The sequence below is a fragment of the Linepithema humile genome, chromosome 1, assembly GCF_040581485.1.
Source record: "Linepithema humile isolate Giens D197 chromosome 1, Lhum_UNIL_v1.0, whole genome shotgun sequence".
NCBI lineage: Eukaryota > Metazoa > Arthropoda > Insecta > Hymenoptera > Formicidae > Linepithema > Linepithema humile.
The window spans coordinates 6,612,502-6,627,361 of record NC_090128.1 but is presented as its reverse complement, the minus strand read 5'-3'; the positions used below and the strand labels follow the sequence as shown (position 1 = coordinate 6,627,361).

At 46.1% G+C, this 14,860-nt stretch overlaps 2 protein-coding genes and 1 long non-coding RNA gene across 11 annotated transcripts; 1 reads left to right on the top strand and 2 right to left on the bottom strand.

The window, feature by feature from the left end:
* Position 1: 1 nt before the first annotated feature.
* Positions 2 to 1,924, bottom strand: LOC105679699 (uncharacterized). 5 transcript variants are annotated; one of them, XM_012379886.2, is made up of 3 exons: positions 1,786 to 1,924; positions 616 to 867; positions 2 to 523 (listed from the first exon to the last, which is right to left on the bottom strand). In XM_012379886.2, the coding sequence occupies exons 1-3, from the start codon at positions 1,786 to 1,788 to the stop codon at positions 200 to 202; spliced, it is 579 nt and encodes a 192-aa protein (XP_012235309.1). In that variant the 5' UTR covers positions 1,789 to 1,924; the 3' UTR covers positions 2 to 199. The 5 variants fall into 5 exon arrangements, with proteins under 5 accessions (XP_012235309.1, XP_012235305.1, XP_012235306.1 ...); XM_012379882.2 differs by lacking the exon at positions 1,786 to 1,924 and adding an exon at positions 1,124 to 1,781 and having other exon boundaries at positions 616 to 918; XM_012379883.2 differs by lacking the exon at positions 1,786 to 1,924 and adding an exon at positions 1,124 to 1,781.
* A 147-nt stretch (positions 1,925 to 2,071) lies between these two features.
* Positions 2,072 to 14,745, top strand: LOC105679701 (uncharacterized). 5 transcript variants are annotated; one of them, XR_001101877.2, is made up of 4 exons: positions 2,072 to 2,200; positions 8,767 to 8,991; positions 13,823 to 14,050; positions 14,252 to 14,745. It is a non-coding gene; the product is annotated as an uncharacterized lncRNA (long non-coding RNA). The 5 variants fall into 5 exon arrangements; XR_010891729.1 differs by having other exon boundaries at positions 13,811 to 14,050; XR_010891730.1 differs by having other exon boundaries at positions 8,767 to 10,211.
* On the bottom strand, positions 2,554 to 9,870 carry LOC105679688 (serine-rich adhesin for platelets). The gene is made up of 4 exons (XM_012379859.2): positions 9,735 to 9,870; positions 8,851 to 9,136; positions 3,825 to 8,432; positions 2,554 to 3,751 (listed from the first exon to the last, which is right to left on the bottom strand). Exons 1-4 carry the CDS (start codon positions 9,860 to 9,862, stop codon positions 3,380 to 3,382), a joined length of 5,394 nt encoding a protein of 1,797 aa, XP_012235282.1. The 5' UTR covers positions 9,863 to 9,870; the 3' UTR covers positions 2,554 to 3,379.
* Positions 14,746 to 14,860: the final 115 nt, after the last annotated feature.

Below are 14,860 nucleotides of genomic sequence, written 5' to 3'. Positions count from 1 at the left end.
ATATGTTTCGCATACTCGATTTTATGAATCGCTTGTTGAAGCTATTTTTATAATTCAGAGGTACATTACATTTATAATACATTTTGCGTAACATTTATAATGTAGTAATAAGAATAATAAACTCCGTAGAACATTGTTATATGTAGATTGTGACTCGCTATTTTTCAGGACAATAATTTCATCATTTTTAAACACTGATTTAATGCGTGATCGTTGCAGTTTGTCTGCTGTGCGAACACACGTAAGAATTGGATGCGGAAATGGTGGCAGGAGCGGTACTATTCTTTTCTGCAGGAGCGAAAGGCTGCACATTCGACAGGCCGGAGGTTTCCGCGCATCGATCCTGCGTATCTAAAGAAGCAACTACGATCGCGTACGATGGTGGATCCTCATACTTGTCGTCCCCGGATCGATCAATGGTCAATATCGTTGGAGCAGAGGTTGGTGTCTGCACGGCTACCACGGACGCGTAGGACGGCGGTAAATCCACACTCAGGTGAGCCGCGTACACCGATGATTCTTGCTGTAAACAAAAAAAAAGCAAACGCATGAATTTACAGAAATTTTGCGCACTTTGCGACAAGTAACAATTCATTGTAAGATAAATCGCAATACCTCTCTGCGAGTAGCAGCTGTCATGCCCGAAATAGTGCGAATTGCTGCTCTCCTCTGCTCCTCGAGTAAAAGCCTCGCGTGAGCTTTCTTCACGTTATAAGCGGTATATCCGCAGACCAACAGAACGAGCATCGTCAATACCATCAAAACAATCCACATGTAATCCCATCGTAGCAATATCGATGCTATCATTGCTGTCAGCACCCATGCGACCAGCAGGGTGGCTAGCGCGCGACCGGAACAGTCCGCGTCCTGAACATTTCGTATAATAGACATACTTTCGGAGTTTTGGATTCACCTTGTCTAAGACGAAACGATTACTTTTTTTTTCCTTCTGATTCGCTGTATTAATTGCGCTGATAATGGCTGCTTAAGACATTTAATCCGATCGTTTATTCGATAACGCGCAAAACTGATAATTTTTTCATCGCGATCGGCCAATTTGACCTCGTGTCGAGTGCACGATTGATAATTGTCGAGCGTTCTTAATTATTAGCGAGGTACGTACCATCAAAACCAGAAAAAACATCCTGGATGTGGCCGGAGACAAACTCCTTCGCGTAACAAACTAATTATCGTTATTAAAATCTACCGGCTTATCATTGAGCATAGATATCGCGTATTCGTGACAAGCGACCGAGCTGATACAATAAAGTCGTATCGCACGTTTTGCTCGTGCTTTTCCTGCACGGATGTATTTTCAATGAGTCAATTATGTCGGAGCGATACATTAATCGATGGCGTGATCAAAATTATTCCAACTTATCGTGAAGCATCACGCATTAGCGGCAAAGTGCTTACATTATTTTACATTAGCGTGTCGTAATGGATCGATATTTGGGTGTGCAAAAGTATCTAAATTTACATCAACCCATTATTCAGCAAGATGTTGCTGTTTCGTCCGTAGTCTCTTGATTTCACGAGATGTCTAAAATAAAATATGCAGTAGTAAAAATTCCAAGTCAGCTATTGACGTCAAAGTATTTAACGTCAAACTCATGCAGTTTGCACGAACATTTCTAGCGTCCGTGCGCGCGATCGGGCAATTTTATTAACAAAGGCCGGAAAGTAACTTAACAAATTAGAATGCAGACGGAATTAATAGTGTTAAATTAGCAATCGAAATAGCTTTCTTCTTTCGCACGCGTACAATACGTGAGCAATACTTGCCATCTGGTCGTATCTCTTGTGTGAAACGACAAATATTCTCAGATACGCGCATTACTGAAAGATATTTGTATTGGTTTACGGCGAATAAAAACTTGCGAATAAAATGACTCGAGTAGCCCGTGCGTTTCGTCGGCCGTGCCGCGACGTGAAAAACTAAGAAACGATATTCCACCTTTAGACGACGAGGTTTTACGACAACTAGGCGATAAACGAACAAAGCCCCCACTGCCGCGCGGAGCACTTATCACCTGCCAATGACGCGTACCGTTTTGCAAGCAGATAACGTCGATATTACGTGCTTTCAGATTGAGAGATGAAAAAGTCTTTCCATAACATTTGCTAGATTGATTACATTACGGAATGTACGTGTGTGTGAAAACTGAGCACTGCTGACGACATTACTATCGAGCAAAGTGTGCGTAAGTTTGTTTTGTCGAGCGACAAACAAGACGTAGCAAATTAGTGTCAACGACGATAATATTCGATGTTGTATGCGGGCCGTATGTTTCGCTAAAGGTCGTATCGATTTAAACAGCTTGTAACAGCAGGTACAATGTAATTTTCATTATCGCTATTCTACAATTTCAACGGATGGTCGGTCATTGTCCTATTCGAGACTGTCAATGTGAAAGAGGGATCTTCGAGAACTATTGTTATTTACGGTATGCCGCGCGATATCAGCATTAACGCGATTTCTTTATCTTACATCCATATGTACTATAATGCCCGAGCAGCAAACTTGGAATTGTCTTCAAAAAACGAAAGAACGAACGAGAATGTCACTTTTATTTAACGCGCCATCCATTCGACAACCGTGTCTGTCAGGAAAAATACATACTCGACGATATTTTTCATATACAATGTGTGGACTGAACGCGCACTCTAATGGATTTATTCTACGAAATGTACAAAAAAAAAAAAAAAAATTCAACGCTCAGTTATATCACAATTGTAAATCGTATCAAAAGGATGTCTTTCTAATGTCAATCAGGGTCCAAATAGATTAGAAATCGAGATAAACGCTCGAAAATTGAAAATTTTTTGTTCAAAGTTCGCATTAATCGTCGTATTTTATTCGCGTGAAAGAAATAATGATTATTTGGACCGCGATTAAGATCTCTTTCGTACCACTTCGTACTCTTTCTTCCCTCCGTTTTTCAGTCTATTATTTTTTTTTATGCGTTTAACCACTCCCTAAATATATTCCCTAAATATAAAGTAATACGATCCGTGCCGAGACGGCGTGGGCTCGCTTTACATTTATTAGCATGTGGCAAGCGATATCGTGCGGGATATCGCGCTAATTTTTTACCTCTAAATAAAAACGGTGAAAAAGCTAATACGTAAGAAGTAACTCTAAGCACAATTGTTTACAAATTCTCTAGAATATGCCAAACGTATCCTACCTTCACTGTTCAAATACAGTGAGCCGCGACAGCATCGCTGAACTGGTAGAAAAAGAATTATTTGAGCAATGTATCAAATCGACTGTTTCTTTCCTTTCTCGAGATATAAGAATTCATAGATACAAGACGGTAATAGAAGGAACAGAATCGAATTAATGGCATTCAGTGACAAACGGTTGAGCCTTTGTTTAAACCAATAATCTGGGATTAAAGCGTCCCATGTGTAATATAATACCGGAGGGATTGTGCCGAACAAAGTACAAAAAGGGCCTGTCGAGTTTCAATTTCGGTTTCTCCGACGATCCGGAAAGCTGCCTTCTCTCTCTGTAGAATTGATCCATACGCGACTCGTCCCCGTGGAACAAACTCGCGTGGTCCTCTTGCGATGATACGCCGCTGTGTTGTCTCGGTGCATCCTCTTCCGCGCTTTTACCGAAATTGTCGGTGTCTTCCATCGGTTGTCGTTTGATATTTCTTCTTAGCGGGCTCGCGGGATACGTTTCCACGTGATGCCGACCACTGAGAATATTTTCGTCGCCACAGGTGCTGAATAGATTCATCTGTAAGGTTCACAATTGTGAGCACGTCGTGGAAAATGCTTTTTATCGACTAATACGAAGCGCGTGAATTTACCTGCAACACATCGGCCAAGTGAAGTCGGTGACCCACGCCATTGATGCCCTTGAAGTCGGCGTTGCCGGAGAAGAGCTCGTCGAGGCCCATTCTTTTCAAGGCGGCAGTGGCATTGATGACGGATCTGTGACTGAACTTGGGCACCTGCAGCTCCAAGCCGTTCCTCGGTATCAGAACTTTCAGAAGCTTGTTCCAGGCACCGTCGCGGAAGGCGCTTCTAACGAGACGTTGCTCGAGACGATCGAGCGTGTCGCCGGGCGCCGTGTGACCCTGCTGACCCGGCAGCAGGAAGATCGTGGAGACCAATTTCTCGCTCGCCCCGAGGGCGACCGCGGTGGCGTCGATGCTGGGTTCGTAGCCGGCCAGGACACCCGATCGCCAGGTGGTCGCCGGAACCGGGACGAGCTTCCGCTGTCTGACGGCCGGCGAGACGGCGAAGTACAACTCGCCGTCCCGGCCGACGGAACTGGTCAGCGTGCTGTTGCAATCGGTCTGGAATACATTGGCGGAGAGCGCCGCCAGGGGCGACCTCAGCGGCACCGTGTTCGTCTTGACGAAGTCCTTGATCCTACCGCCGGTCTGCTTCCTGATCAGCAAATTCGTCCTCCTGCGAACGAGATCGCTGATGGTCGCGAAGTTCACCTCGGTCACGAGACCCTCGTAGAACTGCTGGGCCTGCTCCTTGTAGAACGGCATCAGCTTCCTCACTTTCATCTTATCGGCGAACAGCTCGCGCACGAACGCGGCGTTCGCGATGCCCTGGCCTCTGGCCAGGCTCACCGTGTCGGTTATGTTCTGGAACACCAAGTGCGGATTGAACGTGGCCACGTCGTCGAGCCCGAGGATCTCGTTCATCTGATCGGACGTCGGGCCGCGAGCGCCCAGGAAGATCATCGCCAGCAGGCTGGTCATGCCGAACGGCGACAGGGCCAGCGACCTCGCGGTGCTCAGACCCTTGTTGGTGGCCATCCAGAAATTGAAGGCCAGCTCGTTGCACAGCCTGGCGAAGTTGACGATGTCGGAGCTCGTGTGTCTTATGGTGACGTCCAGGCCGCTCGCGCTCTGAGACGCGTCCAGCGGCAGCACCGACTGCAACGACAGGTCCTGCTGATCCTGCTGATGGGTCGCCTCGGTGCTCGGAGAGCGAAGATTGGCACTGTCATCCGAGCCGGACGTCTGTTGACCGACCGGTTTCCTCGGCGGCTTCAGCGGCCGCGGCGGCTTCGGCAGCTTCGTCATAGTTGGCGTGGCTTGTTGGGAAATAAGGGTCCACTTATCCTCCGCGCTTACAGGCGCGTCAGTCTTTGAGACGTTGAGTTTCTCAGCGGGCTTGTGCTCGATCGTAGGATGCTTCGACGTCTGATGGACCGGATTCGGTGTCGACGATTTGTAAGGATTCTCGGAATGTTTCAGAGCCGCGGGCTTACTCTCCGTGTCGTTCAAATTCGCCTGCATTGACGCGTTCTTCGTCGACAGTTCGGTAATACTGGACACATCTTTATTCTGATTTAAGAGTGTATTATTAGCGGAGCTCAAACTATCCGTACCGTTGGCCAGACTCGGTCGTGAAAGTTCCTCTTTCTTCGAGTCGCCCGATAATTTCTGCGCTGCTATCGGGCTGTCGGTGCTTGCATCCGTCTGGATCGACGGCGTAGACGACGGACTATCGTAATTGTTCTTGTTATTCTGTACGGCTATGCGATTGCTGGTCGCGGCGTACGGCGTTGTCAGCGTGGCCACGTTAGTATCTTTGATTTTGTGGACAGTTGTCGGTTCGGTGACGTGATTTTGCGCAAGCACGGACTTGGTGGAACTTCCATCAGTCACGAGGGTGGTGCTCGAAGCAGCAGCATTCGTTGTAATGTTACTGATATGTTTGTGAGAGTGAATTTCAGCGGTTTCCTTCGTTTCCGACGCGTTTGTCAAGGATTCTTTCTTATCTAACGTCTCGATTCTTTGATTATTTTCTACATGCGTTGCATTTTTTATATCATTTTTAGACGAATCGATTTTGTATATAAATTCATCCGGACTCACGTCTATCCTTATGTTCGGCGCTTCCGTTGTTTTCAGCTTCTCTTTGTTTTCCGTTTTCTTCTGATTATCATTATTCTTGTCAAACAGCGTCTCGTTGACATTTGGCGATTGGATCTTCATCGTTGACAACTGTTCAGGACGCACGGTAACAATTCTCGTAGTAATCGTGCTTTGTGCGCTGCTCTTCAATTCATCGCTAATAGCGATTTTATTTGGCGAGAGAGACGAAGATGCCTCTGCGGAATCCTCGAGTTTTTCGTTTGACAATTTAATCGGTTTCGATGTCTTATCTGTTTCCTTCGTCTGCGAAATCAATTCTAACGTGTCGTTTCTAGCTGGATGCTTGAAGAATGGCTGTTGCGTAACATTTTTCCGATAATCGTCATTCAGTCCCGTAGTTTCTTCGTACATTTGCGTGACGTTTTCAATCGATTCTGCAAGCTTCGTTACGTCCGAAATGGTTGCACTCGATGTATCCTTCGCCACTTGATCCTCGTCGGTTTCCTTGACGGGCGATTTTGTCGCGAATCCGGCAATGAGACCACTCGCTAAATCACTAGCTACGAAATTGGACGTGTCGCTGGGCAAATCGATCGGTTCGATCGCGGGAACGCTAGACAGTAGCGATGCGAGGTTCAATACTTGATCAATCGCGGACACCGGATTGCTCAAGTTCAAATTCGCGAGGGCGTTGTCGAAGTTAATCGCCGTGGGTTTGTTTAGAGATTCGTTCGACGCGATTGTCGATTGCGCTTTCGTGGTCGCATCGAGTGCCGTCGAAGCGGTGGGCAAAATTTCAGCCAACGTGGTTTCGTCGTTAGCCGCGTCAGTGGCGGTGGCAATCTCGAGAGTCGCGGGAGCTGCGGTCTGATCTTCCAGCGAAGCGTCGTGAGTTTTTTCCGACTGAGTCCATAACGGCGATATCGTCGACTCCGAAATCGTTGTCGATTCGATACTTAATCCAGCTGGCGTGATCGCTGCACCGCCAGTTGTCAATCCACTCGTTCCTTCGCTCGCGATCGGTTCCGTGTCCGCCGCGAGTGCGTTGAGAGGCCGATAAGTAACAGTGTAGTCGACAAGCCAAGTGGTGAGGTCCGGCAATGGAGCTTTTGTAGTCGCGTAGGTTTGCGGACTAACGGTGGGCTTATTCTCCGCGTTCGCGCCGTGAGACGCATCGTGTTGATCCGCAATCGTGACTTTGTCCGAATCGTTGCGCCTTTGATCGTAATTGACGTGCGACATCCCCGGCGCCTCGTTCGACGACAGAGATATCACGGAGGGTTTCACTTCCGCAACTTGATTCATCACACTCGACAAGGAATCGATCAGCTGCGGGCGTAACGGTTCTATCGGCGCTAAGGACTGAATTTTCGTCGGCCGCGGATCGAGATGACTCTCCGTGTACGCCGGCGTAATCGAGCTCAATGCTTCTTTCGTAATCGTGGTGGAACCTTCGCCGAGACGATGACTCGTGTACGGCGGGATCGGCGCGGTCGAGATCTCGATTCCCGACGCGGAAGCGAGCGTGGACGGCGAGTATAGCGCGGTTGCGTTAGACGCCTCTTCGGCACCTTTGAGCGGCGCAGATGCGTGAGAAAGCGGGATATTAGTTTGCGGGATTATCTTATCGTCATTATGTGTTACGCTCTGCGGCTCTTTCGTAACGCCAGGCACGAATGAAGGATCTTTGGACGGCTTCGTATTGTTCTTGCTCTGCAGAAGGATGTAACTCACGTTCAAAGGAGGAATCTTGTCAGTCATACTTGTTGCCTCACCGAACTGATCGTGCGTCACGATCTTCTTTGTGTCGACCGTCGTGGAGGAGTCCGCTGTACCCGGCGTGGTCGTTGAATAATGGATCGCCGGAACTCCCACTTCTTGATCCGCGTCGTTCGCCGTCTGCTTCGTGACATCATCTGCGGGATGCGTATTTAGACTTGACAATTGCGAAAATGTCGTGTCTTCAGGTACTTCCGACAGGGTTATCTCCACGTATTCGGTCTGACCGAGTTCTTCGGTTTGAGCCGGCAGTTGCGTAGTCGCGTAACTCGCGACGTCAGCTGCAAACGAGTCGGTTTGGCTGACCTTTTCAGCCACCGGAATCACGCTGACCATTTGGAAAACAGGACTTTCGGTAAAGGCGGGTTGCAATGTCGACAATTTCTGTTCCGTTAGAGTGATAACCGGAACCGGAATCATCGGTTTCTCCGAAATCGATGTTTGCTGATGGCCGTGCTGAGGCTTCTCACCGTGCTGCATATTATTAGTAAAACCGGCGTACGCGTTCGTCTGAACATCCGGCTTCTTCACTGGATCTTTCGGCGTCGCGCTCGTTCCGATATTCAACGCGCTCTCGACCGGCGACGAGGTTTCTATCCTCTCCGTCGTAACTTTATGCGATTCGCCGCCCGGGGAAATGGCATCCGTCTCGCCGGAGAGAATAGAAGGTAGAATGTTGCTCCATTCGACATTCGCGTGTTCCGGAATCTTCGGTATTGTGCCCGTTAAAGTCGGCGGTTTGTCGAGCGCGCTCTTCAACACGTTCTGTACCTTCTGTACTACATCCATGACCTAAAATGTAAAGTAAGATACATGAAATCCGTAGACGAAGCCGTGACAGCCTCCGTTAGCTCCTATTATTCGTACATTCCTGTTTGCCTTGCGTTGGAATTTAAATATAATGTAATTTTAACACGATAGCTATTTTTATTCATAGAAATTTATGACTCCGAAACAATTCTTATTTCATCTAATCATCTATTTAGACGAATTTTCAATATTTAATCATTAAATGTACTTTATTATATTAATGTTATCCTTCGCTCTTATTTACATTTGTACATGAACGAAGTATTTTAAGTGAAATAGTATCGAGTTCTCATGCTTATCTATCATTTATTTATAGTTATGAGGCGAGGCACGAAAGACGAGAGAGAGAGAGAGAGAGAGAGAGAGAGAGAGAGAGAGAGACAAAAAAAGATGAACCGACCTTCTTGCCACCTGTTAGGACGTCGTCGGCTTTTTGAGGTTCTTGCTTGTCCATCGCGACGTGATCCGCACCACCTGCTGCAATGAGACCTTGAATTTCCTCAACGGTCATCTGCCGCGTAATCATATCGCCCTTTTCGTCGTAAGTATAAAACTGAAACTTGTCGGGCCGCAAAAGTCCGGCCGGCGAAGCGACCAGTTTGTGGCTGGACTGCGTGTCGTTTTTGCCGTTCGGAGGATGCGTGCGCTTGTTGTAATCCTGGCGAATCATTGTTGAAGTGGCTACGCTGTAAACGCACGAAGATCCGTCCAGAAATATTAACTATTGTTATTCGATGTTAACTCGAAAGCGAATCGTGCCTAAAGATTCACATAAATTCAATTTCCGTGTCGCAAATTTGAGCGCGATAGATTGAAACGTATATAAAATCGATATGGAATATTGTTCAATTTTTATTCAATTTTTAACAAACTCGTTTAAGAGAATTATTGATAGCGGCGGCGTATCGGAGCGAAGAACCCGCGCCAAATGAGAACAAAGTTCAACAAGAAACAAGTTCAACGTGCATACATAATTGCTTTAATTAATCTACTCATTGCAAACAAAACTGCCTGATCCGTGTACTGGCCGCGTTTCAATGAGAGTCGACCGTGTTTTTTCTTTCTTCTTTTCCGCATTGTTTTTCCCACGCACGATTCCTATCTCAACATTTTTCGCTCGCATTACGTCGCCTCTCTGTTATTTACCAAAAAAAAAAATAGAATCGCGACGCGTACCACTAATTTCATTATATAAACGCTCTGTCCTACATCCGTGTGTGTTTAACGTACCTGTGTGTAAGTAATAAAAGCTACAGGCAGGAAGATTTCCCACGTGATACTGACCTAGGACTGAACGTATTCGCAAACACGCGCGAACGTTCGTCGTGAGCCGGTAAAGCTTCATTAAACTGCAGCTTCGTCCAAGACACAATTAGTGCGAACAATAGCCAGCGTAATCGTTGCAGCAACATGATAATTTTCGAATTTCTGTAAAGATATATTCCGAAATTGAAGACGGTCGTGGTTTTTGGCGCAAAAGGTTCGTCACTTCTCCGTGAAGATTTATTTTAAATAAAGTTATCGACTTCTAAAAGTTTGGAGTTTTTTTAATATTGAAATCAGTCGCAACCATTTCACTTCGTCAAAATTTATTTAAAAGCCCGCAGTACTGGCTTCAATCTTACTTAACGAGTACGACAAACCTTTTGCATCAAATCATAAATCACTTTGGTTTCGAATTCTGTCATATTTATCGATTTATCGAACGATGACTCACGACTCAAAAGGCACTTGACAATAAATCACAAAGAAAGCAAATCGGTAAGCAAGTATTTAGATCGTGCAAAAGCTGTACACACTACAGAAGTAATGAGATACGTGCGAAGGAAAAGAAGGGAAGGAAAGAGAGATAGGTCACCGAACCTTACAATTTCTTACTGGTTGCTACATATCATCGATCTCAGCGACCGGTTTTTCGCCGTTCAATTACCGCAGCGCTTTGCATCGCGCGTAAAACCGAAGAGTGATTATCAGCGTGATATAATTAGCGCCCTTTTGAAAGGTTTTTTTTTTTTTTTTTTTTTACATTTCGGTGAGAAAACCGCGGAATACGTCACACCCGACACATCTCTCTTTCCTTTTCTCGTCGCACACATTCGCAATTACATATCGCGCGAAACGATGGACAAAAGTTGAATTAATAGGATACTCACACTTTGGAAACGGAAGCAGCCTCCTTGAAAATGTCATTTAAATCTGCCGAGGGGCAATCCTCGCCGATAACTCCGGCGCGACTCGGTGATCGCGATAGCGCTCGACACTACCGAACACAATACGGCCGTGCGATATTCGATAAGAGGGAAATGCTGAACGTTTGGAGTACGTGGTCGGTCCCTCGGTGCTCGAATCCCTAGCGCGAGACGCGCCAGTCTATCCTGTTTCCCCTGTCGCTCTTCTCTCCTTCGCGCTTCTCTCTCCGTCTTCCCTTCTTCCCTTCTTCGTTAAGGGATCAAGGACGTTTGGCAGTTGAGACTATTTTGCGGTCGACCTTGCTGTCAGACTCGCCGGTGTAGCGACCCCGGCAGCCTCGGCGATGATTACGGAGCGTGCACCGCGAACTCCTCCCTTTTCTTCTGCGCCCTCTTCTCTCCTCCTTGTATTCCCTCTTGTGTTCCCTCTTGTTCCCGCGCTCGCAATCGCTGCGTGACACTCGGCGATTCTCTTCCTACGCTAACTTGCCCGCTCCTCTGCTGTCTTATACCCTGGATAAACACGTACTGCAAGGTAGGATCCTTCGCCGAGACGAGCGCAGCGAAACAAGAAGTCAGAAGGAATAAGGAGGGGAGACGCCTCCTGAGGGGTAAGACAGAGAAAGGATTCGCCTCTCTCGCCTCTTGCGAGAGACGTCGTCATCGTCGGATGGAGTGGATTACGCGGAAACAGGTGACCGCGCGTACGTACGTTCGCGAGCTTCCCTCCTCGTCGAACAAATCGCAATTTGATTCAGATCGGATAATCGGACGTAGGGAAGCGTCACGACGCGTCATTCGCGCTTTGCACAGTCGTCGCAATTTTCCGTAGTTTCACCGTCCGCGGTTAGTATTTATGGCCCCGATGCATCGCATCAATGGGACCGATTGATGCACAATTCAGCATTGCGGCGCCACTACGAATCTCGCTCGGTGATCGTCGGAAAGATCGCGCGCGAGGTGGGCACAAATCTCTTTTTTTTTTTTTCTTCTTCTTCTTAATGACAAATGTGGCGTAAGCGCGTCGAGCCGGCAATTCACGGCGATTAACGGTACATCGACCGAATGAGCCGCTTGCATGACGTATTAAATTGTGAAAGAAGCTGGCGATGGGCCGTGTGAAGAGTAACGCAAAAATGCGGCTCTCGAAAGGGACTCGCCGATCCGAATTCCTCGAAGGCCCAGTTACGCGTGCCTTTCATATCGAGCGTGGCCTTTATGTAACTCATTCATGACTCAATCGCGACCGGCGGATTACTCATGTCGCACACGGATTTCGGACGCTTCTGATTTCCTAAAAGAAAAAAAAAAAAAAAAAAAAAAGAGAACTCGTCGAGATGTAATGACGCGGCGACAAACACTTGATGATAAAATTTCTTTGCAATTTCATGAAAAATTTCTGTTCGCCCAGTCACGCCGAGCCGGGGCGAAGCGAAATAATAGATTTAGGTTTGACAGTGATCGCGCTTCGAGGGGAGACGAACGGGCTCCGGGAAACCCGTTTCTCGCTTCTCGCGTAACTACGTCTGGTTAAAGTTTTCTGTGAACGTCGAGCATGCACGGGTTAATAAACAGCCGTCCCACTTGCACGACTGTCCATCCGTAACCCACTGTTTACCAAGACAACGGTACACCGCGCCGCGCCGGATTAAGGTTTATCCAACGGTCACCTATCGACAAATTTGACGTCGGAGCCGATGGGAGTAGCACGGAAAAGGGGAACGCGAGAACGAGCTCTGTGAACTCGGCAAATCCGACCTATTTCTTCGCCACCAATTCCACGTCGCCCCCGGCGACGTGCGAAACGCTCGATCGATTCGCGGATCGATCCGACGCCGATCGATCTCTCAAATTTCATTTTCTTCTCCGCTAAAGCGCCGATCGACTGAACTTTTCGGGCGGGCCGACGAGTCTCGCGCTCGAAATTCCGATAACTGAAAATTCTTCCCTCCTCGGCGTGACGAAATATATGAGAAGTACGATAATGATCGGGAAGAGAAGAAAAATGCAAGTTAGCCGGTGTATCTACGAGAAATTCTCAGGTGCGTGAGAGATTCCCCGGTGGTGTAGCCGAGGTGTCACGCTCGGCTGAGCTAACACGACATTTCAGATTACGTAGCTTGGAATCGTTGCTCCGAAGGGAGCATCGTCCTGAGACGACTCCCGTAATCAAGCCTCTTTCGAGCTCTAACGTGGCGCGCGAATTCGCATTATCATAGGAATGTTAATCGATACCCGCTTTTATAACTGAGTAAAATCCTGACGTCTACATTCGGCTCGACTACGCAAATGCGAGATAGAGATATATTTTATAGCATCCCGTCGCGCTAGTTCCTTTCAATTTAGTGCCGCTTCGGTCGCAATTAAGATTCGTTTCATAGTGTCGTGATAGAGCGAGACGCTTCGTCCGCTTCGGCGAAATGCCTCGGCACAGCCTGAAAAGAAGAGGACTGTAAAGCATTTCGATAAGTGCACAGTTCTGATTTATCGCCAATGATCGGCGATCGCTTCCGCCATTAGCTCGCATTGCCCGGCGCATCGTTCGCGCGCGTTATGCAAATGCGAAAAATCAATCCGACGATATCTTAATAAGCACTCGAGTTTGCTGCCAAGCGGAATATACGCGATATCTTGAGCCGTTAGCGACGAGCGCGCGAAACTTGGCGAATATTTCTCGACACATATACCGGAATGTACCACTTTTCGACACATAACAGTAGTATATGCGGCACACACGAGTGTAGACGATCTCTCATAGAAATACAAGAGACATAACGGTCTCCTTCACCGTGTTTCGAATACGTATCCAAATCACGCTCGTCCAAAATCTGATTTAGTTACGCGCGTGGGATATGAAACCGCGTGATGTATCGGCCTATCGGCTATTGCCATTCGCAACGTTCTCGAATTCGAGACGCGTATCTGTCTGTCTCCCCTGGTTTGCACGCCGTTTGTGTGTCCAAGCGAGACGACTAGGAACCGATCGAGATCATCCGGAATACCAGGCAACGAGGTCATTCTGTAAGGATAAACCGTGTCCCGGTTGGTCGTTCGCGCTCACTCGACTTCTCATTCTTCATTTTCGCTACCTGTTCACATTTTTTTTACGACTCTTAATGATTAAGTAAAGATAATTAAGTGGTAACAAATAATAAGAGAAATGTATATTAGATTATTTTTCAGATACTCAACGACCAAAAATATCAAACCAATTTGTCCGCAAGTACAGTGATGAAAAACGGCGGCAAAGAGGAAGATGAGATTGAAATATTGTCGGAGACTCGGCTCATCAGTGGAAGGAAATACGAGGAAATGTGATTGATGAGACAGGCACTGTGATATATTATACTTTACAGTTAATAAATTTCAACTGTTTTCCAGATGAACTCTTTTTACCTGCAATATATATCGGTGAGATTATGAAATACATCAATATTACTTAGTGTGAATCAATTTTATTCTGAATTTTTGAATTGTATTGGGAAAAAGAATATTTTGGAATAATATGTTTCATGATTATTGTAAATTTCTCCAACGGGTGGTTAGCAATTTTTAAATAAAATCTAAAAATTTATATTCTGTGGCCACATTCTTATTGTAAAATTATTTCAGATTTACAAATAGCGTAATAAACGGATTGAGATCAGCTGGAAAAATGTTGAAAACCAACGACCAGTTCACTAAAATTATAAGAGTTCTCCCGATTATTTTACGATACGCACGCTGCTGAAATCTTCGATAATTGTATAACATCGTATCCTAATTTGCGAAAAAGTAAAAAATTGCTCAACAATGATACAAATGTAAATGTTACATATACAACCTTGGCCAAAATTATTAAGCACCCTCATAATCATTATATTAAATCTAATGCCAGGAAAGACTTCTATTGTTTAAAAGTTGTTTATTAGAGTGTTCATTATGAAGTCGTTAGAGCTAAGAAATGGTTTATTTCTTTCAAAATATAAATGTTACTTTGAAAAAAGTATTTTAATAGTCTAATAATTTTGGCCAAGGCTGTAAGTATCTATTTTTGTCAAATTAATAATGTATTTCAATTTTATGCAGATACTCAAGATTCCAACGATAGTAGAGAGCACACGGATAAAAGAAAATTGCTGATCATCAGGAATGTGACCGCATATTTCATTAGAAGACAAAATAGAAAATTTGCGAGGTATATTAATTACTATATAATGCTATTTTAATCATGTAATCTTG